Source organism: Danio rerio, chromosome 1 (genome assembly GCF_052040795.2).
Source record: "Danio rerio strain M-AB ecotype USA chromosome 1, GRCz13ab, whole genome shotgun sequence".
Classification (NCBI taxonomy): Eukaryota; Metazoa; Chordata; class Actinopteri; order Cypriniformes; family Danionidae; genus Danio; species Danio rerio.
Window position 1 is genome coordinate 34,027,804 of NC_141021.1, and position 24,513 is coordinate 34,052,316.

The 24,513-nt window shown below is 39.2% G+C and overlaps 1 protein-coding gene across 46 annotated transcripts in view; it reads right to left on the reverse strand.

The window, feature by feature from the left end:
• Positions 1-1,518: 1,518 nt before the first annotated feature.
• Positions 1,519-24,513, reverse strand: part of rims1b (regulating synaptic membrane exocytosis 1b) — a 127,304-nt gene continuing 104,309 nt past the window's right edge. For 45 of the 46 annotated variants that reach the window (XR_015475863.1, XR_015475865.1, XM_087236250.1 and 42 more), the window contains 6 exon segments: positions 23,915-24,132; positions 15,451-15,601; positions 12,182-12,288; positions 10,660-10,761; positions 10,363-10,502; positions 1,519-6,196 (listed from right to left, as the gene is read on the reverse strand). Coding sequence is in view for 43 of the 46 variants with exons in the window: in XM_087236250.1 (XP_087092376.1) it covers positions 5,972-6,196; positions 10,363-10,502; positions 10,660-10,761; positions 12,182-12,288; positions 15,451-15,601; positions 23,915-24,132 (943 nt within the window). In the remaining 3 variants the exon portion in view is untranslated. 46 annotated transcript variants of the gene reach the window in all.

A 24,513-nucleotide genomic window follows, 5' to 3' on the forward strand; every position in this document is an offset into this window, starting at 1 on the left:
TTAGTTGATTTGACGTTTCCCAAATCTGTCGTTCCAACAAACATTTGTAAACTGCTTCGCATACTTGTATCCTTGCAACTACACCTCTGGAGCTGTAGTTAGAAACATAGTTCCTTGCTGTGTTCTATTGCCACTTATCCCCCCTTTGCCTAGTCGTTTAGAACATTATGACATTTAAACTTGGAATGATAAACAAAAGCATTAAAGTCATCACTCTTAGGTGTGATTTGCTTTCAAAGTATTTTTACAGTTCAGTTTTAGTTTTTATCTTCATGTTTACAATTGCGTAGTGCGCTTTGAAAACAATGATGTCATTTTGAATACAGCCGTGACTCATAACGAAAGCTATAGGTGACCTATTAATTAAAAGTGGAATTTATGTTAAATCTCCAAAGCTTGTAAAAAACAAAAAACATAGCATACGCTAATGCTTTTCATTTACAGTAGGTTATTAATTATCTGTACTGTATATGACATGGGCCTGTTGGTTAAAACATTTTTGCAGTGGTTAACATGTGTAAAATTATAAAAGTAGACTTTTCAAAAAAATAAAAATAAAAAATAAACAATATACTACTTATATAATAATAATAATAATAATAATAATAATAATAATAATAATAATAATAATAATAATCATCATCATCATCATCTTCATCATTATCATTAATATTATTAATATTATTATTCAGGTAGGATTTTTTTTACATTTCCTGATAAATAATAAATATTAAATTTAATTTCTTAATAAATTGTCTCATTATTTATTTATTTATTTATATGATTTATATATGATATAAGAATATGTGTTAGCTTTTGTAATTGATTTTATTTTTTTAGAATTGACTATAGAATATTCTCAATATTATTCGTAAAGGAAACATAGGCTCAATATGTGCCGTTTACATATATTTCAAATAATATGTAAAATGAGTGCATGTTTTACTAAAACTAATAATGGATCATTTTTAAATGCGTGTACATGTAAAACAATATAATTTGCACAAAGAAATTGTGGGGTTCTTCTCTAAAGAAGTAGTTACTCCACCCCGTTTAGAGCATCATACCGTTAGTTATATTTTACGTTATAACTAACGTGGTTCAAATGATGGATCTGCAACAGACAAACACTCCTCACTACATTGTTCTTTTCTCAAACGATGCATACTGTATATGACAGTTCAGCCACGAGTCATGTGGTTGTTTGGGAAATGAAGCCCAGTTCAATTGTTTTTTTTTTCTTTAAAAGAAGGTATATTTAAGACTTCCATAGAAAAAAACAAGTGGTTACAACATTCTTTAAAATGTATATTTTTGTGAAGATAAAAACAACCTCAAACCTAAAAAAAGAGAAATAAAAACAACAACAACAACAACAACAACCTCAAACTGGGTTGGAACAAGTGAAAGAATAAATAAATGATGACCAGATTTTCATTTTTATTTTAATATCCTTCTAAAATCTGGTCAAATCTACCACCGCAGACCAATAAATGAAGTCAAAGACCAAACACCAGGTTGAAATTTCTTCCACACACTTTTTTTTATTTGGAAATAATAAAAATGAACTTTTTTCTCCATTTTTTAAATATAAAACATACACATCGTATGAGCCACACCTGTATACAAACAGAAATGTTGCAGTGAATACTTTTTCTTTTTCATCATCTCAGTGGAACACATACTAGAAGTTGTAAACAGTCACCTTTGTTTTTCCCCTCTACTTGAGAATACTGATCAAGTAAAAAAAAAAAAAAAAAGGTCTCTCATGAAGAAAAACAATCCTTTTTTTTTCAGATTTTGTGTTCATAGCAGAGGTGAAGAGGTTTGGCTCGAAAAAAAAAAAAAGCACAGAGAAAATGAGGATCTGGCTACAGCTTTAGAGCGGAGTGATCGAGCCCTCTAAAAGTGACAGTGAGAGCTCTAGATTTGGACCCATATGATAAGAAAGGTGTCCGCTCAGCGGTCCCTAGTTTTCGGGATGGTTGTTCTCAAAAGTAAGCCTTGGCCCCTTTGCAAATATGGCTTAACCACATGGTTATCTCATATTTACAACACATGCGCTAGTAAGTCTCATCTGCATCTACATTATATTCGACATGGATACTGTTATGTATGTATGTATGATATAGTATCTGTTGTGAATAACTTTATGGGATGTATACACATTTTATATGTTAATTTCTGTGGTTTTGAGGTAAATTATGATACAGTAAAATCTGTAAAAGAGGAGGGAGGTTAGTTTTTGTTCAGTGTTACAGTACAGCACATTTGCCCCCAAAGAGATATAAAAAACAATAACAATCTGAAGAAAAGAAAATGTATATATGGAAAGTAAAAATGTTGCAACATTCAGCACCGAATGGAGGTCATGGACTATTTCCTTTTTGTTTTTTTAGCTGATCTGAAAAGTGAAAGCAAATGGCTTCTTTTCTTGATTTATCTCTTATATTCAAGTACAAGCAAACTGTACAGGTACATGCAACATACAAGCTGGCCTACAGTATGTTGAACTAACACATATCTATTTCTGTTACTTTTTAACATCTGTGTAGTCTGTTTTACAAAAAAAATGTGCATGCAGCTGGGAACTGATCCGAGTCATGCTGCTCCGTCGCACTGGAGGAAAGTGGCCTGATAGATGATCGGTGGTCATGTTTGCGATGGCTAAATCTGATTGGTCACTTCAACATTTACAGAGACACACAAGAGGAATTTGCATGACTCTTTTTTTTGTTTTCTGTTAAGTACACAAAGTGGAAATTAAATTATGCTTGTTGGCTTGATTTTTTAAAAATATATATAGATTAATTTTTGTATTTTAAAATCAAGCTTTTGTGCTTGCGTTCTTTATTCAAAATAAAGACTCATGTGCAAGGGCTTGTCGCAGAGTTGGTGGCTTCTTCTAAGCCACATTAAAATGGGAAATGTACGTCTACTAAAAACACCATCAATGAAGTCAAAAAGTTACACTACAAAAAAAAAAAAAAAAAAAGTGGTCTGTATTTTGTTTCATGAATTTTCTTCATTTATTTATGCTTTTAAATTACATTATGCAATCTTGATCTTTCCTTTAACAACTTTTGATGTTGCAAAGTTTCAAAACAAGTGACTTTTATTTAAACGTTTTAATAGTTTGAAGTAGGCATGGGTCAGTATAAGATTCTAATGGTATGATAACCTTGGATAAAAATATCACGTTTTGACGGTATTATGATTACTGCTCTAAAAGATATTCTTTTTAAATGTCTTGGTAAAACATGAAAACTTTTTCCCCTTTGAACACAATATATTTTATTTTGAGAAACGTTTAAAATATTTTTCAGTAGTAAATTGAATAATTTAAATCAATCGTTGACTTCTGCTCTGCTGTCTTCATTAGTTTCAAAAACACTGATCTTTGGATATATTTTCTGCTGGAGATACTGTTGTCCTAAAAAACTTAAAACAAAACATAAAAAAAACTTACATATACCTTAGGGACGGTATAGCAGAACATTTTGGCAGTTTTAAAACCTGACTTTTCCAAACTGCTGTATACCTTGAAAACAGTTATCGTCTCCTGCATGCCTAGTTTAAAGTGATACATTGTCTGGGTTAATGTTGTCGAACAAAATACCTGGTAATGAACTGTCAGTACTTTATCTGTTATTTTACTTAATTATATACAGTGGAAGTTAGAATTATTAGTCCCTGTTTATTTTTCCCCCAATTTCTGTTTACGAAGAGAAGATATTTTCAACACATTTCTAAACATAATAGTTTTAATAACTCATTTCTAATAACTGGTTTATTTTATCTTTGCCATGATGACAGTAAATAATATTTGACTAGATATTTTTCAGGACACTTCTATACAGCTTAAAGTGACATTTGAAGGCTTAACTAGGTTAATTAAGTTAATTTGGTAGGATTGAGTAATTAGGCAATTTATTGTATAACAATGGTTTGTTCTGTAGACTATCGAAAAATATATAGCTTAAAGGGGCTAATAATTTTGACATTAAAATGGTTATTAAAAGTTTTTTAAAACTGCTTTTATTCTAGCCAAAATAAAACAAATAAGACTTGCTCCAGAAGAAAAAATATTGTCAGACATACTGTGAAAATTTCCTTCATCTGTTAAACATCATTTAAGCAGTATCAAAAAAAGAAAAAAAAAATCAAAGGGGGTTTATTTATTCTGATTTCAACTGTATGAAGAGTTCAGATGCAAAAACCTCTAAATGCCATCTAAAATGCCTTTTGAAAGCAAGCATTTGTCCTCAACCTCATATGTTTATGTTCCGTTTGTTCACTTTTCAATGCAATGGAAATACCCTATTCATCAACATTAATGTGAAATTGTGAACCTACATTTAGAGGTTTTGCATCTAAACTCTTCATATATTATTTCTTATACAACATATTGTTTCAAGCCACATTGTTAAAAAGCAGTGTCGACTGTTTTCAACATCAAAAGCTGCCAAATCTGAGTTTAAGGTCCCATAATGCAATTCATAACACTGAATAAACAGAAAACACACGTGAATAACTAAATTTCTTCATTTGTTTTCTTTTCGGCTTAGTTTCATTAATCAGAGGTCGCCACGGGGGATTGAACCGCCAACTTATCCAGCAAATGTTTTACGCAGTGGATGCCCTTTCAGCTGCAACCCAGCACTGGGAAACACCCATACACTCTCATTCACACACCTACATTATGGATAATTTAGCTTACCCAATATACCTAAACCACATGTGTTTGGACTTGTGGGGGAAACTGGAGCACCCGGAGGAAACCCACGCGAACACGGGTAAAACATACAAACTCCACACTGAAATGCCAACTGACCCAGCCGAGGCTTAAACCTACATGCTGTGAGGCGATCATGCTACCCATTGCGCCACTGTGCTGCCCTGAATAACTAAATACAGAACAGATTTTTTTGACAGTGAAGTTAAGCATCTGAAACACTCTATTATGTCTCAAGATTTATGAAAACAGATTATCTTTACTCAAATCTGGAAAACGTTCAAGTACACAATCTTGTTACATATAGTGTTTAGTTAACTAAATATATACTTTTTAATAGCATTTAATGATAATTGTAAACATCTAACAATGGATCGTATTGAATAAGATGATGTATTGCAACGTACTGTAGGATAATGTAATAGTTTAAGTTGCTAAATGTGCAAAGAAACATGTGTTTTTCCAGATACGCATTTTCCAGTTTAGCATTTCCTCTTTTTTTCACAGTACACTGGACAACACAAACCTTTTGTTTTCAATAAAACGTGCTAGACAAGTTTATTTTATTCTAAAAAAAAAAGGAAATAAATAAACAGAATTAAAAATAAATTTGGCCTCCGTTAGCAGTCACATTGAAAACAGAGGAACTACATAATCTTTTTGTTTGTTTGTTTGTTTGTTTGTTTTAAACTAAACAGACCATGGCTTTGGGTCCTCCAGGTTTAGGCACCAACAAGGGCCCTGCCCTTCCGGACAACCTCCCCAGGGGACACCCTACATCTTTACAGCGCCTGACCTTTGACGTTCGGTACAAACAGGGTTTAAACAGGGCCTCAACTGAAACCCCACAATCCCTTGGTCAGAGGTCACCTTTGTTTTTGGGTTAATACATTCTGATGCTCTGTTAAAAACTAGCTAACGTACATTATTTCTTTAATGAAGACTTGACTGAAGACCACCCTGCTTTCTAATGTCGCCCACAAAAGCGGTGCTTCCCATGTGCTAGTGAAGACAGCCCTAAATCTCAGTGAGAGAAACAAATGGTTTTGTCGAGGACAAACAAATTTGGCAGAACACGGGCTACCCACATAGAGGAGACATAAAAACAAAGTCACAGGAGTGATTGTCAGATTTGAACAAAGCTTTGTGTTATTTCATCGCATTTTCTGCCTGGCTCTTATTGTTGTCCCGTTGTCTCTCGGCGTGTATTGAATGTGCTTTATTTTTGTTAGTCCACTATGATCGGACCCCGGTGGGTGCCGGTGTATTGTCCTTGTCCAGGGATGACTGAGAAGCACGTCGAGTTAGAGAGGCAAGAGTCGGGTCGACTAGGGAAGAAGGCGGGAAAAGTTTATACCAGCCAATCACATTGCTGGAGAGGTCCAGCTCTTCTAGTAGGATTTGTGCAACTCCCATGAAGGATTTGTGGTCCATGCGTCCATAATCTCCCCAGACTATTACCTAATAGGATGAAAATCAACACATTTGTTTATTGATTCATTAGTGGATGCTCACCTTGGGTCACATAATGAAAGATAATAATATCTGATCTCGCCAGTGTGATCTACAGTGCAGGGCAGGTGAAAAATAATGACTCACATGAAAAAATACAACAGTTTAGTAAAGTATCTTAAATACTGTAGTGTTTTTGAACCATACTGTAGTACAGACATTGGAAGTAATGAAGTACAAACAATTTGTTACTGTACTTAAGTTGATTTTTCTGGTATCAGTACTTTACTCAAGCGGTTCCGAACAGGGGGGTCCTGGCCCACAAGGGGGCCTTAGCGAGCTCTGTGGGGGTCGCGTCATATTTTAAACAAATTTTAGCAGTCAACAATTAAGATGAAAATTTTGGCTGACCAAAAAATGAACAAATTTGTAATTCATCCTCCACAAAAAAGACAGAGTCTCACTGATTAACCTTTAGAAGCTTTACTGGACCCAGATGATGAAACTCGCAATACTGGAAACACGAAATGCAGGAAATACCAAGATAGTTAGCTGAACGGTGGTTTTATTCCATTTTCTTGAAGCAAAGAGTCCCTGACCCAGCCACATAGCATTTTCTGTGCTAAGTTCTTGCTAACAAATGCATGAGGCCATCCAAATTAATCTGACATTTGCAGACGACTCATTCCCAATACCCCAGTACCCAGTACCCAATACAAATGGCCTACTGATGCTTTGCTTTTATATTTTACATTAGGATATTATTTGTGCATAAACATATCATTTGTTTGAAAACAACATTTTTGTCATAACTACTGCAAACTTTTATGAGGGATAATATCATTAAATAGGATAAATAGGATAAATAGGATAGAATAGTAGAAAATTCTACTCCTTACATTTGTAAACAAGGCTCATTACTTTAATTTTCATGTGTTTGGTGTCACAATCTATATTATTTTTTTGTCATTGAGCAAATTGAATGAACGTGCGAGTTTTTCAACCCATGTTGATCATGCATGTGAGCAGGGAAGTTTTTGAAGTTTACCTCAAGAAAGGGAAGGATAACTAAGGTGGAAGAGACAGAAGGAGTCGGTGATGTAAACATGACTAAAGCTACCCTGCTTACACAGGGTAATAAGCTGTTATCACAGGTAAATTCCACCTCCGACCACAGTTTTCTGATCTATCAATACAATAGCGCAAAAGAAATGTTCATGTTAATTGTTGCTTTTTTGTCAATATTTGTACAGTTAATACTAAATCTGTTAAATGAATGCTGTATGCATTAAGATTTATTTCTTTTATTTTCAATGAGTTCCTATTTCCAAATACAGAATTTATACTGTTTTACTGTTCATTAAACCTATAAAGTGAAGTGCTATTTTGGGCTTTCCGTCTGGATTTAAAAGCTTCCAAAATCCACATGCAGAGGTGTAAATGCAAACGTTTTAAAGAACTCACTTTTAATTTTTTATAAAACACTGTTAAAAGTGATTAAAATAATTGTATATGTTGTCTGAATTATAATAAATCCCTTCAAAGAGGCAATTATTATTATTTTTTGTAAATTCAAATTTAAAACAGTACCTTTTAGGTTCTGTGTGGTCTTGGTTGCTGTAATTAATTTTGATGGTTCCTGAACATGTCAGTAATCATAGAAAAAAAAATGTCTCTACCATAATCTATGCAAAAGTTATTCTATTCCAACTGATGAGAGAACGGAACCACTTATGAGGGTATTGGGCCAGTACGGACCTTAAAAATTTAAAGAATGTGAAAGAATGACGTCACAGAGTCGGGTCCCAGAGTTTAGTTAAATTCTTCATTTGAATTAGCTTAACAAATATTTTAACATCAAAATTAGTCACACTGTGTGATTTATGAATACAATTATAATGAAATGCATCAGGAAATTATGACCTGAAAATGAGTTAGTGCAAAAAGTTTTGGAGGCTATAATTGCACCTGTGTATGTTTTTTTTTTTTTTTTTGCATAGAATAAATGTATTAACAGAATTAACGACTATATCCATGAAATTAAATATCCACAATACTCTGAAAAAACAAAGAAACATGGGATACTTTGACTTTAGTTTTGAAGATAATGAAGCAGTTTTAGCCAAATGTCCAAAAATAGTAAGATAGATTAAGTATTTATATATATTTATTATTACATTTATTATTTGAAAATATATAGGGTTTATTTGTTTTAGAGTGTATGAATGGACATTAATAGCAGTTGTTGTTCTTGATCTAAAAGCAGCAAAACTACATGCTGAATGCTGTGAGTTTGTGTCAAGATGATGATACACAGATACGAAGTGTTGTTTTGCAATATTGCAGAGTGTGATGTTGCTTGGCTACTTTCCTGCTGAACTTTTACATCAATATCAGAAATGTATGTTATTTTGTATTATTGCATCGAATTGATGTGAGGTCTAGTTACCAGCATAAAGCTATTAGGATGTAGTAATGGGTACTTTTAATTAAATACATTTTTTTTTTACAATCATTTGTACTTCTTTACTTTTACTTGAGTACAAATGTATAGTCAGTACTTCAATTTTTACCAGAGTTGTTTTAAACATGAGTATCTGTACTTCTACTTGAGTAAAGGATGAGTACTTTGGCCATCACTGCTGTAGTAAAGCACTTGAATTAACCTGTTGTGGTAATTGTATAGTTGCAAATACTATAGTACATTAATAATAGTATATAAGTATGTAACATTAGTAAAATACTGTAGTATATTATACAAAAATGCATTCAATAAACCATTTCTGTAGTAAAATCTAAAGTAGCTACAGTTTTTTTTTTTTGTTTATTAATTTACTTAACGTAGTTATTAATTTTGTATGCTCTAGAATTCACTCTTACATGGCTGTCTTAATTTTGATTGGTCAGTCCCGGCATTAGTGTATGTTATTCCAAGATAACAACTGCTAAAACTAATGACAAAGGGTCAATCAGGTAAACAATTCTTTGACCATCAGTGAATACGTTCACATCATACCTGTCAACATCAGGACCGAAAAAAATAAAATAAAATAAATAAATCCCCAAATTACTAATTATGTTCTTCTGGAGCTGTTTAATTGTAAATAAACAGTTAAACGGTCAGTTATATGTTTTATTATTTTTCTTCTTCTTCTTCTTCTTCTTCTTCTTCTTATTATTATTATTATTATTATTATTATTATTATTATTATTATAGTATACATTAGCAGCAAATAAATTAGCAAACAGTTCAGCTTAATAAAATTAATAGCTGTTATAAAGAAATAGATTCAAGTTATCAAATCTCAATCTTTTCTTCACTGTATAACTTGCACATTCTGAATAAAGAGCAACAAACAAATCTCTTTTATTCAAATTTTTCATTTGATTACATTAAATAACAGAGTTTTCACTTTAAAAATGCACACATCTATCTTATAATAAAAGCATTTAAATGTCTGAGGTGCGAAAAAGCGCGCAACAGCGGCCTATCGCAGTTTCGCGAAAACAAAAACTGCAGCCGTACGTACCCGCCGGGACATATTCCGTGGTCTCCAGAAACGTCCGCAGGACTACGTTTCCACAATGAGCCTGGGTTGAATTTTTAGGTTTAGGTAAGTAAGTAGTGCATATGTAATAAGTGGCATATTCTTTAGTACACCCAGTGAGAAATTTACACAGAATAAAGCATATCAAACTTTGGGCCCATCTGCTGATGTCTGTCGAGCTTTATTCTTCAATAAAAAACACCTGAGTGTACTTTATCCTTTATTTAAAGAGTTGTAAATATAATAATACATTCAGTATAATACATTTTATCGACGTATGGTTCAAAAACACTATGGTATTACCTATAAATTACTACTTTGTCATGTGGGTAGGCATTAAAAAATGTGTAATTAAGTCCATTTTTGTAATACTCCCTTTTATCGCCAATGCACATAATACTGATTACCATTTACTATTGTCTATTTAGAGGATGTTTTTTTCATGACTTGTTTTATAGCCACTACATTTTGCCTACTTTTCACTCACCTTGGATTTAAACGTAGTTTTCTTTTTCAAACAGTTCCTGAGGGATTCAATGACGTTTTCTCATACCGTATTGAATCTCTACAGCTGTAAAACTAAACTAGAAGTGTAAAAAAAAAAGGCAGATAAACTCAATGACTCACTTGTAACACTTTTCCCTGTGGACTTTCTTCAAACTGTAGCGTCTGCTGGTACAGCGGGTCGAGTGTCTTGCGTGCAATTTTTGTCTTCTTCTTAGCTACATATGCCCCGTTGTGGAGAAGATAGACTTTGACGTATGGAGCTGTGAATCAAATTAGGCAGTTATGAATACAGTGATATTACTGAACATAACTGACTAGCTCTGTTTTCTTGATGAGTTATGTTGTGACTAAGTAATATGATACATATGAAGTTTGAATCACAAGCGGTGAGTTCAGAATAGAGCAGAAGTGACTCACCGGGCAGGGATTTGGATCCTGGTTTTTGGATTAGACCTCGTGCTCTTATCACCTCCACCTCCAGCTGGCCTTTCTTATTTACCATGCCAATCTGAATGTCACCTGGCGACCACAGAATAAACAAATGTAGTTTGTATATTTTAATTAAAATTAATTTGCTAAATGGATTTGTTTAAATCATTCATGCTGAAAAAAGTATTCTGACATGCTGTTGCCCCAGTTATCCTTAAATTTTGTGCTGAATATCAAAGTAATTTAGGTTTGTAAATTTGATATATTTTGTAAAATATAGACAAGAATATGCATTTAGGGTGTGTCTGAATTCACTTTTGCTATTTTAGGGATGGGAAAAATGGTCGGTGTGCCCAGCACATGGACTAAAAGGGTTGTTTACATTCAGTTACAGGTATGTTTTGGGCATTAAACCAATCAGAGGCTCATCTCTCCTTTGCTTTAGGAGTGAGTTGTGGTCATGCCATATTCATATTTTGTGCTTCAGAGCTTTTAATAAGGGAACATAGTCAGAATAAAGAAATAATATAATAACATATACAAAAATACAATACTTATTTTTTTAAATACTAATTTATTACATCAAATATTATTAGAAAAAAAATCAGAATCTGTTCATTTTAAATAAAAAAAAAACTTTAGCCTATTATCATTATTAGGCAAATAGCAAACTGGCCAGCATAATTTTCTCAGTCATAATTTGGCACGGCATAACTTCAGAATGGGAAGTCACGCAAAGCCAAATTCGGAGTCTCAAAATCTGTACTGACAGCCAACACAGGATTCTGCTTGGTCTTGAAGCCTTTTTCGATGAGTTATTTTCACAATTCATTATGGCATAGCAGTCAAAATAGCACAAATGAGCTCATGTATGGGACCAATTCTGGACCTGTGTCACTGGCTAGCCCCTGTTAGTGATTCCCTGATTTTCAGTCTGCATTGAGGGATGAAAAGAAAATGAATAAGAATGAATATGAAAATGTAGAAACTAAAAAATAATTTGTTAATTTAAAAAATTTCTCATAACTTAAGAAATTAATTATAACATTGTTTTTTTGTAGCTTATAGAAGAATAAAAAGTAAGTGTTTACATTGGTCACACTTTATTTTGATGGTTCGTTTGTTGAATTTAAGTTACAGTATATTGCATCTACATGCATAAGTTGATACAGTATGTACTTGCAAATGAGCATATCAACAGATATTAAGCAGACTTCATAAAAATAAAGTGTTACCCATTATCTTACATAAAAAAAATTCTGCCAAACTTAAATAATTAGGAATTACTCCAGAAGAAAAATATAGTAGGTAATCACTGGGAATCTTTTGGATCTTTAATTTGGGAAATACAAAATGAAAATAAATAAATTAAATTATTCCTAGCTAATTTGTCTTCAACCGTATACTGTTATTATGTGATTAAGTAAAATTTGTAAATGATTACAGCAAAAGAGATATGGACTTGAATGCTAAAAAAGCTTTAAAAGTTTCACAAGTAAGACAATCTTACCAATAGCTGGTGTGGCAAGGGTTTGTCGACCAACCAATTGAGCAGGGCCCAGGCCATCCAAAAAGTCACTGAACTGAGTCTCAACTCGAACTGCTGGGAAGATTGGACTAGCACACAAAAAATGGACATAAAATACATAAATTACTTTCAAAAGTAACTTTCCTCAACACTGATGATCAATGTACCCAAAGAATATGCAGACATGTTATTTCCAAAAAATAGTGGTGGACAGAGACTAAATTAACTGACTGCATTTACTTCAGTATGGTAAGAAACTTTTAAATATCACTACATCAAAACAAAATGTTGTACACTTTACTCCAATGCATTTCCTGAATAAAGCAAAAGGTTATGGTAATTCTTGAACAGTGTCGCCAGATATAGCTGACTTTTTTCAGTCCAAAAGCATTCCAAATCACACCTAAACGCATTTAAAAAAAAAAATAAAAAAAAAATAAATATATATATATATATATATATATATATGTATAAACTGATATTTTTTTATTTTAATTAATCAGAAATTAGCTTAGTTGCTTTAATTGTCACATTTTACCCATACAGCAACCGTCACCAGCAGTCACAGAACCATAATAGTACAATTACAACGTAATTGGATCACAACACTGCACTTGTTGTTCTGTGAATTACACTACCTATTCGCCTATATATTGTACATTTATTTGTTTAAAGATGATATTTAAATAGTTTATAAATTTGCTTTAAATATCCTGTGAAGTTAAAATAAAGTGTTCTAGATGTAAGTTTCAGTCTGTTAGTTAAGGATATCAATTAGCTAATGTGCTAAACTGTCTGGTGAGTCTAAAAAATGATTTATTTGGCAACTCAAGAAATGATGACTTGTTTGACTAAACAGCAGGAGTTCCAGCTTCCACAGCAGCTCCTTGTATTCCTAGTATGGATTCAGGTAGATAATGGCGTAAATAAATTCGTCCCATTTGGTTTTTTACATTCATTTAAACAAATTGAGGTGCTGCTTATTAATCAGGCAACGGTTCTATGTTCATTGTTCTCGTTAATTGCGGAAAAAAAATTATAGATAAACGTGTTATAATAAACTGCTTTTGTCAAGCCTAGTTCTCTCTCACAAAGGATCGCAGGAGTTATCAAACATGTAGATTTATTTACAAACACTCACTTGAAGGACACAGGAAATGTAGGAACGACATGGGGTGTAGACAATGCATAACGTAGAATACTGGACAAGGGACTAAACCAAACTAAAGGGTATACTGTAAATACACCGGGACTAATGGAACTGATAACACACAAGATAGGGACACAGGTGAACATAATGAACATCAGAAAACGGCGGGAAATAGAACAAAGAAGCACATGATCACAACACAGAACCTGACAGCTATGATATTCACTGCAGGCGCTGCGTGAAGCAAATTTTGTAAACCCGTCTTAAGCATTTTTTACCTTCACAATCAAAACTAAAAACTGCTTAATCTGGTAACACTGTTCATGAAGTTTACAGTAATTTGAGAAGGCGAGGTTAGGTAGTTTAAAAAAGAAAAGACAAATTTATCAGTCAACCTGTTAAATAAGTTCATAAATTACACAAGTTGAACAATTAATTTGTGAACTGGACTGAGATCTGTCAACAACTCCAATTCAATTCAAAATCAAATTCAATTCTAATTATCCATTCAGAGTGAATACCCACACTCTCAGAAAAAAGGTACTTGGTGGTACAAACAATGTTCATTAAGGAACAGTTAATTATTAATTATTACATTAATTATTAAGTTCTATAATACAAAACAACTGGTACAGCAAAACTAAAGGTATTGTAAACTAAACATTTAGAGCATTTTTAATAAACATTTGGTAAACATTTTTTTTGATAAATACATTTTTATTATTGATATCCACATCTTTTGGCACTTGCTTTCCACTCCTCATGTGAGTTGGCAAATGTCCTGCATTTGCAAAGTGTTCATGCAGACATTTTAGTATTGTAAAAGTATTCAATCATTGTACATATCTCGTTACAATACTTTAGCATAATTCTATTTCTATTTTAAAATTAAGTAAATTAAATGAACTTTTAAGTGATTACAAAGCTATTGTGTGAAAATTGGAGAAAAAAAGTTTTATATTGTACATGGGAGAATGCATTTCTGTAACATTTTTTGTGAAAAGTTTTGTGAAATCTTTAGCAAAAAATAGATCTTTTGATTTATGTTAATGTTATTTCATTTTTTTGTATTTACTGAAAATAAATTGACGAATTTTGGATAAAGCAAAAAAGACGTTAATTAGTTCTTGAAGGAACACATTTAACACTGTTAAGGTACAAAGTGTCTTGTCACTGTTGTGCTACATTCATGGATCAGACCTTAATTGAAGGAACATTATTGTTTCTGCAGGTTTTAAAAACCAAAAATACATTTTGGTTTCCCATGTTACAAATCATGTCCTTAAAGGTACAAATTACAATGGCACAAATTTGTTTCTTTGTCTTAAGGTGCAATTCTGTTCCATAGAAACGTACTGCCACAGTCACAAGGGTTTGTACCTTCTCTGGAACAACATTGTACCATCTTTTCAGAGGACAGTAAATGATTCTTAGATTCAAACTGTTCAGTGTGAATCTCCAGTGAATGATTTACAGATTTTATTATCTGTAATGATCTCAGATGCTTTTAATTGAAATATCATTAATTATCAGTGTGGTTAATACAGCATTACAAGTTTTAGGAATTCAAATTAAACATTTACCAGTAAGTACATTTACTAAAGTAAATTAAAAATCAAGTATCTTTCTGCTTTGACTCAAGTAATATTTGAAAGGAGGACTTTTCACATTTTATATTAAGTCCACCACTGTCAGAAACTGGTCAATCTTTCTGAGGCATGTTTATCCATAGTGGCAATGCCTGACTGACAGTTGTCATGGTAACAGGAACAGCACTTAAGCTGGCTGCTATTTCTAGACAATAATAATCCTGGTTTTCAGATGGGAAATTCTATAATGAAACAAAACATGCAAAATGTAAAAGTATGTTGGATCAATGTAAACACACAGCGACAGGAAATTGCTCTAACTGACCCCTGATTTGGAACAAGCACGGACACACAAGGACTGGCAATTGGTAGGAAATGATAACAAGAACAAATCTTTCAGTGTTGTTTCAAAAAATGCTTAACAGATGTTTGGAGAAGCATGTGACCAATGAAATGCACACAAACAAAAGCAAACATTTATGTAACGGCACACAAATGAGAAGTATATTTACCTGCCCTCTGAGTTGTAGCTATTTGTGCTTCCGTTGTTGGATTCCCGGCTTGGCTGTCGACTCATATTCCTCTGCAATTCCACAGCCATTCCCGTCTCCTGACTGCGCTGTATAGTTCCTTGACTGCCTTTCGACTTCTTATTGGACGCTTCTGGAGGTTTCAGAAACAGTTTTTTATTTTAATCTGTCCTACATAATTGTCTTTTTAAAGAAAGTTTTAAAGAAACAGCTTCAATGTCCTCTCTAAACAGTACTTGGTCAAAGTATCGACTACCATTCTACATTCTTTTTGATGTTGGAAGCAAAGAGCAAAATAATTTGACAAAGCTTTTAGCTCCTGATGGGATGGACACTAGCCATAGTCTGTTTACCACCCCCTCTTTATCCCTCCTAAAAAAACAAGGACATGTCTCCTTATCTGGAGTCTGCTTACATAAAAATGAGAGAACTAAATGGAGTTTCCCCGCAGGTCTCAGACTCCTCTAATGTGCTTTCAAGACTTTTTTTTTTTTCTAAAGGAACAAGCTCTGTCGTCTGATGGGAAGTCATTTAATATCAAACAATGCACAGTCAGTCCTGATATCTGAAAGTACTAAAATGGCCACAGGTGCCTCTTTTTGTAAAAATGCTGTTCAGGTTTGATGAGGACAAACTTGGGCTAAAAAAAATAGGCTTTGACTTGTAGCGGGATACTGTTCAAGGGGAAGTGAAACAGGAAAGCTGGGCTTTATGTTCATGGCACTGCATGTTGAGTGCCCTCTTGTGTTGTCAATTGAAAACACTTAAAATTTCTTCGGGTAAAAACACTTACTGTGAGAATTCTAAATGAAGTGGTAGGAGGCAGAAATGTGATGCAGTTTGATTTCACAACATTATACTTTACAGGAAAGTGTTTTAAGCTTTTTAAAATTAAATTATTATTTTTTAATAATAATTAATTCTGTAAAATATTAATAGTGTGAAACTGTTTTCTAAATCATATTAAAAATGTGTTCTTTTTGAAAAAAAAAGACTTAAAAAGAACATTTAAACAGTAACAGTTACTCCTAAACAACTCATATATAAGGTTCTCCTTCGGTTGGGGAACTTCAGTGCCATAGAGTGGATTGATTGAAATCCACCAATGGGAGATTCGGATCAGAAGCTGCTTGTCTGGAGAGTATTGAACGGGCCAATGAATGAAAATGAATTGGCAGCGTAAGCTTGCGCAGGTGTGCTGCATCGCCAATTATCCCAGCATATAAGCACACCTGAAGCGAGCAAACGCCATCCTTTTCGCTTCAGATCCTTTCTGAGTGAGTCGATGAGGGTTCCTCTTGCTGTTCAGCACTTCAGAGCGAACGAGTGTCTCCCGGTCCAGAGTGGGTTTTCGCGGCGGCAGACGGTCGAGCTGGGTTTCTCCCTTGCCTGCGGTTCTTTGTGTCCAGTCCTCCAGAGCGGTGCGTATTGTTGCAACTTTCCTAAAAGAGCAACACAGTCGTGCAGCACGTCCTTTTCAGGATGGCGCTCCGACTGTGCGTTTCTGGATGCGGGGGTTTCCTGGCTCCGGATGGTGGACACGATCACTGCATTGCATGTTTGGGGGTCCAGCATGTTAATGCAGTGCTCGCGGGCGGTTCATGTCGTCATTGCGATGCCATGACCGTTGCACAGCTAAGATCGCGGCTAACTTTCGTAAGAGAGCGAGCCACCCCAGTTGCCTCCTGTTCTAAAAAAGCAGCGGGCGCTCGGGCAGATCTGAGGGTTCCAGTGGGAGATAATCCGCCGCCCACGGGCTCGCGGACCTCTCGCTCCTCACGGCGCTCCATCCAAGCTTCGGGTAGTGGGAGTGATCCGTCTAACCAGATGGTAGCTCTCACACTCGCTGACACCGGAGATCAGATGTTCTCCGCGGCATCGGAGGGTGGGCTTTCACTGTCCGACGAAGATCCGGACCCGCTCGCCCCCTCCGGGCAGGTGAGCACCGTCAAATCGGATCCTGAAGCGGACATGTTAGCCGTGCTTTCCCGGGCTGCTTCGGCCATGGGGTTGGAGCTGGTTTATCCCCCAGCTCCGCGGCCAGACCGACTAGATGGGTGCTACGTAGAGGACCAGAAGGCGAAGCCTTCAAAGCCTCTCGTCCCCTTCTTCCCGGAAGTGCACAGTAGGCTCACGCAGTCTTGGAGGGCACCTTTCTATGCCCGTGCTGCGTGTCCCTCCGCCCTCACCGCCCTTGACGGCGGAGCTGCCAGGGGGTATGAGGCGATCCCGTCAGTGGAGCGCGCTATCGCAGTCAATCTTTGTCCGCGCGGCGCCTCTACGTGGCGGGGTTTGCCCCGCCTCCCGTCCAAAGCCTGTAGGTTGTCTGCCTCCCTCGGAGCCAGAGCTTATAAGGCTGCGGGCCAGGCTGCTTCTGCTTTGCACGCGATGGCCACCTACCAGCGCTACCAAGCGCTGGCGCTGGCCGAGCTGCACGAGGGCGGGTCTAACCCAAGCTTATTACATGAGCTGCGCACTGCGACCGACTATGCTCTTCGGACTACTTAGTCCGCCGCGTGTGCGCTGGGGAGGACGATGTCCACACTTGTGGTTCAGGAACGCCACCTCTGGCTAAACCTGGCCGATATGCTCGATGTTGACAAAGTTCGTTTTCTTGACTCGCCCATATCCCAGGCTGGTCTGTTCGGCGACACCATCGGTGAATTCACCCAGGATTTCAAGGCGGTGAAAGAGCAGTCGGATGCGATGGGCAATGTCATCTATCGGCGTGGCCGTAAGCCCGCTCCGCCCGCCGAGCCTTCCACCTCTGCTGTTTCTCGCCGAGGGCGCCCGCCAACGAGTGCTGCCTTGTCCCCGCCTGCGCCTCCGGCCTAGCGGGCGCGGCGTACACCTCGAAAGCAGGCAGCCCCCCCTGCCCAGGGCGCCGTTAAGTCTGGCAAACGGACCGCGAAGCGTCCCTGAGACAGGCCATCCGGAGAAGAGGAATCTTGCTCTTTCCCCACTGGAGGGCGGGGCCCCGATTACAGCGGTACTTTTCAGTGCCACCAAAACATCAATCAAAGAGCACTTTTCCCCTTCCCCGGATGTGACAGCACGAATTCTGCCAGTCCGGGACGCGCTGCCTTCCGGCTCGCAGATTCTATGGGCTTCACCAGTGGCTCACGAGCGCTGGGGGGACGGTCTCCCTTCCCTCAGCCCTCCAGCCCCCTCTCCGGAGTCAGGGTGCGGAGCCAGAACGAGTCACTCTCCTCCAGCTCTTCCGCGGGACCCTCGTGCTTCCCGGATCAGCACACCCACTCTGCGCTGCCCCACCGCTGGTACATCAGTGATTGTAGCGATGACTCCATTAGCGAGGGCTCTGCCTGCCTGGTTAGCGCGGGCCAGCCCCTCGCGGTGGCTCATACACACAATCAGACTCGGTTACGCGATTCAGTTCGCGAAACGGCCCCCCAAGTTCATGGGCGTGTATTTCTCCAGGGTCAACCCCCTGTTCGCCCCTGTCTTGCGAGAGGAGATTGCTGCCCCCCTGGCGAAGGGTGCAATCGAGCCGGTTCCTCCAGCCGAGATGGAGAGTGGGTTTTACAGCTCATACTTCATCGTACTCAAAAAGAGCGGTGGGTCACGACCAATCCTAGATCTGCGCGTTTTGAACCGCTGTGTGCACAAGCTGCCGTTCATAATGCTCACGCAGAGGCGCATTCTCCAATGCGTTCGTCCTCGGGATTGGTTTGCAGCCATAGACCTGAAGGATGCGTATTTCCATGTCTCCATTCTTCCACGCCACCGCCAATTTCTGCGGTTTGCGTTCGAGGGTCGAGCGTGGCAGTACAAGGTCCTCCCCTTCGGGCTCTCTCTGTCTCCGCAGGTCTTCACCAAACTCGCGGAGGGAGCCTTAGCGCCCCTTCGGCTCGCGGGCATCCGCATACTCAATTATCTCGACGACTGGCTAATTTTAGCCCACTCGCGGGAGCAATTGATTGTGCACATGGACAAGGTGCTTCGGCATCCCCGCCTACTGGGGCTTCAGGTCAACCGAGAAAAGAGCAAACTCGCCCCCGTGCAGAGGATCTCTTATCTCGGGATGGAGCTGGACTCGATCACCATGGTAGCGTACCTCTCCGAGGAACGCGCTCGCCTGTTGCTGAACTGTCTGAGGGAGCTCGACAGCAAACTAGTGGTCCCACTGAAGTTCTTTCAGAGGCTCCTGGGGCATATGGCATCCGCAGCCGCCGTCACCCCGCTCGGATTGCTCCATATGAGACCACGTCAGCACTGGCTTCACGATCGGGTCCCAAGACGCGCATGGCACGCGGGCACACACCGGGTCTCTGTTACTGCGCTGTGTCACCGCGCCCTCAGCCCTTGGAACGACCCCTCGTTCCTACAGGCCGGTGTGCCTCTAGGACAGGCGTCCAGCCATGTTGTTGTTTCAACAGATGCTTCCAACACGGGTTGGGGGGCCGTGTGTCGCGGGCATGCGGCTGCGGGCCATTTAGAAGGGTGCCCAGTTGCATTGGTATATCAATCGCCTAGAGCTGTTGGCAGTGTTCCTCGCTCTCCACCGCTTTTTACCGGTGCTGGAGCGGCAACACGTGCTGGTCAGGACGGACAGTATGGCGGCGGCGGCGTATATCAACCGTATGGGGGGTATGCGCTCTCGCCGCATGTCTCAGCTCACCCGCCGTCTGCTCCTCTGGAGTCACCCGCGGCTGAAATTGCTGCGCGCCATTCACGTTCCAGGCACGCTCAATCGTGCAGCCGATGCGCTCTCACGACAGCTGTTACGCCCTGGAGAATGGAGACTCCACCCCGAGTCTGTTTAGCTGATATGGGCGCGATTCGGGGAGGCCCAGATCGATCTGTTTGCTTCCCCCGAGAACGCTCATTGCCAGTTGTTTTTTTCCCTGACCGAGGGCTCTCTCGGCACGGATGCACTGGCCCACAGCTGGCCTCGGGGCATGCGCAAGTATGCGTTTCCCCCAGTGAGCCTGCTCACGCAGTTACTGTGCAAGGTCAGGGAGGACGAGGAACAGGTTCTGCTAGTTGCGCCCCTTTGGCCCAACCGGACCTGGATATCAGAGCTCTCACTCCTCACGACGGCCCTCCCCTGGCAGATCCCTTTGAGAGAGGACCTACTCTCTCAGGGACAGGGCACCATCTGGCACCCTCGCCCCGATCTTTGGAACCTCTACGTGTGGTCCTTAGACGCGAGGAAGACTTAGGTAACCTACCGACTGCGGTGGTTAATACCATCACTCAGGCTAGAGCCCCCTCCACGGGGCGCGCCTACGCCCTGAAGTGGAGTCTATTCACTGAATGGTGCGTCTCTCGCAGAGAAGACCCCCGAAACTGCCAGATTAGTGTTGTGCTCTCTTTCTTTCAAGAGAAGTTGGACAGCAGGCTGTCGCCCTCCACTCTCAAGGTTTACGTGGCCGCCATCTCCGATCATAACGCGGTAGCTGGCGGCACCGCGGGAAAGCATAATCTCATCATCCGGTTCCTTAGGGGTGCTTGGCGAATTAATCCATCTCGCCCCCCTCTCATGCCCTCTTGGGATCTCGCCCTCGTTCTCACGAGTTCGCGAGTTAATCCCTTTGAGCCTCTCGAATCAGTATCTCTAAGATTTCTGTCCCTGAAGACAGCTCTGCTGGTTGCGTTTGCCTCCATCAAGAGGGTCGGGGACCTGGAGGCATTTTTGATCAGTGACTCGTGCCTGGAATTCGGGCCGGATTACTCTCACGTCATCCTGAGACCCCGCCTGGGTTATGTGCCCAAGGTTCCTACCACCCCCTTTAGAGATCAGGTAGTGAACCTGCAAGCGCTGCCCCCGGAGGAGGCAGACCCAGCCCTTTCTTTACTTTGTCCAGTTTGCGCTCTGCACATTTATGTGGACCGTACTCAGAATTTTAGATCATCTGAGCAGCTCTTTGCCTGTTATGGCGGTCGGCATCATGGAAGTGCCGTATCGAAACAAAGATTATCCCACTGGATTGTGGATGCCATTTTACTCGCTTATTCGAGTCGAGGTCAGCCGTGTCCCCCGGGAGTGCGTGCACACTCCACTCGGAGCGTTGCATCCTCTTGGGCGCGTGCACGCGGCGCCTCTCTAACAGACATCTGTAGAGCTGCGGGCTGGGCGACACCCAACACATTTGCAAGGTTTTACAATCTGCGAGTGGAGCCGGTTTCCTCAAGGGTATTAGGTAACCCTTTGGTGATTGAGGAAACAACTCGGTAGGATGTTGAGACACGCTTGCTGCGCCATTTTCCCTAACATGGAGATACGTGCGCCCTTTTATCTGTCAGTAAAGTTCCCCGTCAGGTGAGCCCTGCAGATTCCTCCGTGGCCCCCAGCACTGACTCAGCGGAGGAGTCACTTGCTGGCCCACTACGTTGTAGGTCTGCCCGCTGGTCAGCCCGCGTTTTGGGTATAGGTGCCTGCTATGCGTGATCCCCACTAGGCGATCCCATATGCTTATTCCGCCACGGTTAAGTCCCCCCCCTGGGCGGACCCGTGTCTTCCCTCTCCGCTAACCACTCTTTTGCTATGCGTACTCCCCCTTTTTAGGGCTAGTCCATATGTAATCCTGCCATCTATTCCCCCTTGGGTAACGGATGGCCTCCGCAGCGTCCTCCCTATCGGGATTGCACGCTTCCCAACGTACTGTCGTATTTTCCTAGAATTATCTAGATGCTCACGACTTCCCAAAAATATATCTGATTCCGTAAGACTTCTGTTGAAGTAGGATAAATTAGGGCCAGGGACACGTTGGAGGACCGCGCCTCCCATGATGTGGGTGCGTCACGCTTGCTTGACTATCCCCTCATCGGGGGCGTTGGTAAGGTGCAGTCATTAGGGCGCTTTCCATACATCTCCCATTCATGGATTTCAATCAATCCACTCTATGGCACTGAAGTTCCCCAACCGAAGGGGAACGTTCGAGGTTACAGAAGTAACCCTTCGTTCCCCGAGGAGGGGAACGGAAGTGCCATACTCTGTCGCCATAATGACTGTCCCTTAGCTGTTTGAAAGTCTCTTCAGCTTAAAAGGATGGCGTTTGCTCGCTTCAGGTGTGCTTATATGCTGGGATAATTGGCGATGCAGCACACCTGCGCAAGCTTACGCTGCCAATTCATTTTCATTCATTGGCCCGTTCAATACTCTCCAGACAAGCAGCTTCTGATCCGAATCTCCCATTCGTGGATTTCAATCAATCCACTCTATGGCACTTCCGAACGAAGGGTTACTTCTGTAACCTCGAACGTTTTATTGCATTCATTTCAACATTAACTAGTTAAGCTTTTTACCTCTAATAAACAACACAATTGAAAGTAAGAATCAAAAAGAGTCTAAATAAGCAAATATGTTCTGACAATACACTACCATAATCTTGAAATAACTGTACACATAACAGTATATAATCAAAGCAAAATCATAGTAAATTCGCTAAAGTTAGTGTTTTTATACTGTATTTACTATACAATATATATATATATATATATATATATATATATATATATATATATATATATATGCTGGACAACATAATGTACTTACAGACTTTTTTAGGCGAGAATGTAGTTGTTTAAATTGCATCTATGCAGTTTATTTATAAGGATAGTGCCTATTTTAAATATTTATAATTTCGGAGATACAGTGAGTTGGCATTCATCAGCTTGTCATTAAGCAGAACAAAGACAGTTGACATTGTCCATCCACAGGATGATGACAGAGAACGCCTAATAAGCCCTTAGAGGAGAAAAGATCAGCGTATTTTCAAACTACAGCTGAATAAAACATTATAAAATTGGTGAGTGGCATTCTAAGTCGATCCCACATGCCCGCATGTGTTTAGCATTTTTCCTTATCGCAAAAACAACAGTAATCTGGTAGTGATTGTGCTTCTTTGGCTTTTTTGGGGTTAATTATTGTGATATCCTGATTGCAACAGAGAAGTACAGGGAAATCTCTGTAGACTAATGTAATGACAATTCATGTCGTTTAGCCCTATAACATTACCCTAGAGAATCATTCCAATACTAGCTCTAAAGTCACATTTGTGAATTAACAATGGTTTCTTCTATTCTGACGTCAGCTGCAGATGTGAAGGACTGGCAGAAGAAATAGTTCCTCATACAAAAGAATTTTTAGACTCTCCGTGTTTGATTTTTTTTATACACGATTATGCTGTCGATCTGCGAAAAAACAAACACGGAGAGTCTAAAAGCCCATTTGTATGAGGAACTACTTTCTTTGGCCATTCACTCACATCTGCAGTTGACGTCAGAACAGCAGAAATGGTTACTTTTTTACCAGTGTCACTTTAGAGCTAGCATTTGAACAATTCTCTAGCCTAGTATCTAAAGTGATGACAAAGCAGGATATATATATATATATATATAATATATAAAACATCTTTTTTAATCATGTGTCAAGGTTTGTTGTTAAACTATATTTGTGTTATTAACAGTTAAAGACACAAACCTGTTTGGCTGATTTGTGAGGTGCTCCGGCTGCGACGGTTTCCTACAATAGCCACGAATCGAGCATTGAGGCTGGACCGGCGTTTTTTAGCTCCTGTTCCAACTGTTCCCAGAGCTGTGTCAGACTGGCTGCCGTCTGTTCGCTCGGACGTGTTGATGTCACCGCTAACACTTGTGCTCTTCAGCATACTCCGACCAGAAGAAGTTCTGACCTGACGACTGAAGACAGACAAAAGGAAGAGTAAAACACAGATGAAGAGTTAACGTATTGTATACTTTATGAACATAACACTGAGACACTAACTGTTGAAAATTATATTCGATGTGTTAAATGCTTTATTTTGATTTTATTTACAACAGAACTTATAAACTGTCGATTCTAAACTTTGCACAAATTTAAAGCTGATTTTCAGTCCAATCAACTATTTTTACAGTCTAGTATAGAAAAGAAAATATACACATCTGTTGTTGAAAACAGCATCTGGTTCTATATAAAATTGGACTGAATCATAACACGGTAGAATGAGTCAGACAGACTGAAGAACTTGTCCATTTTTTACAATAGCGAGCTTCCTTATAATAAATCATAATTTGCTTCAA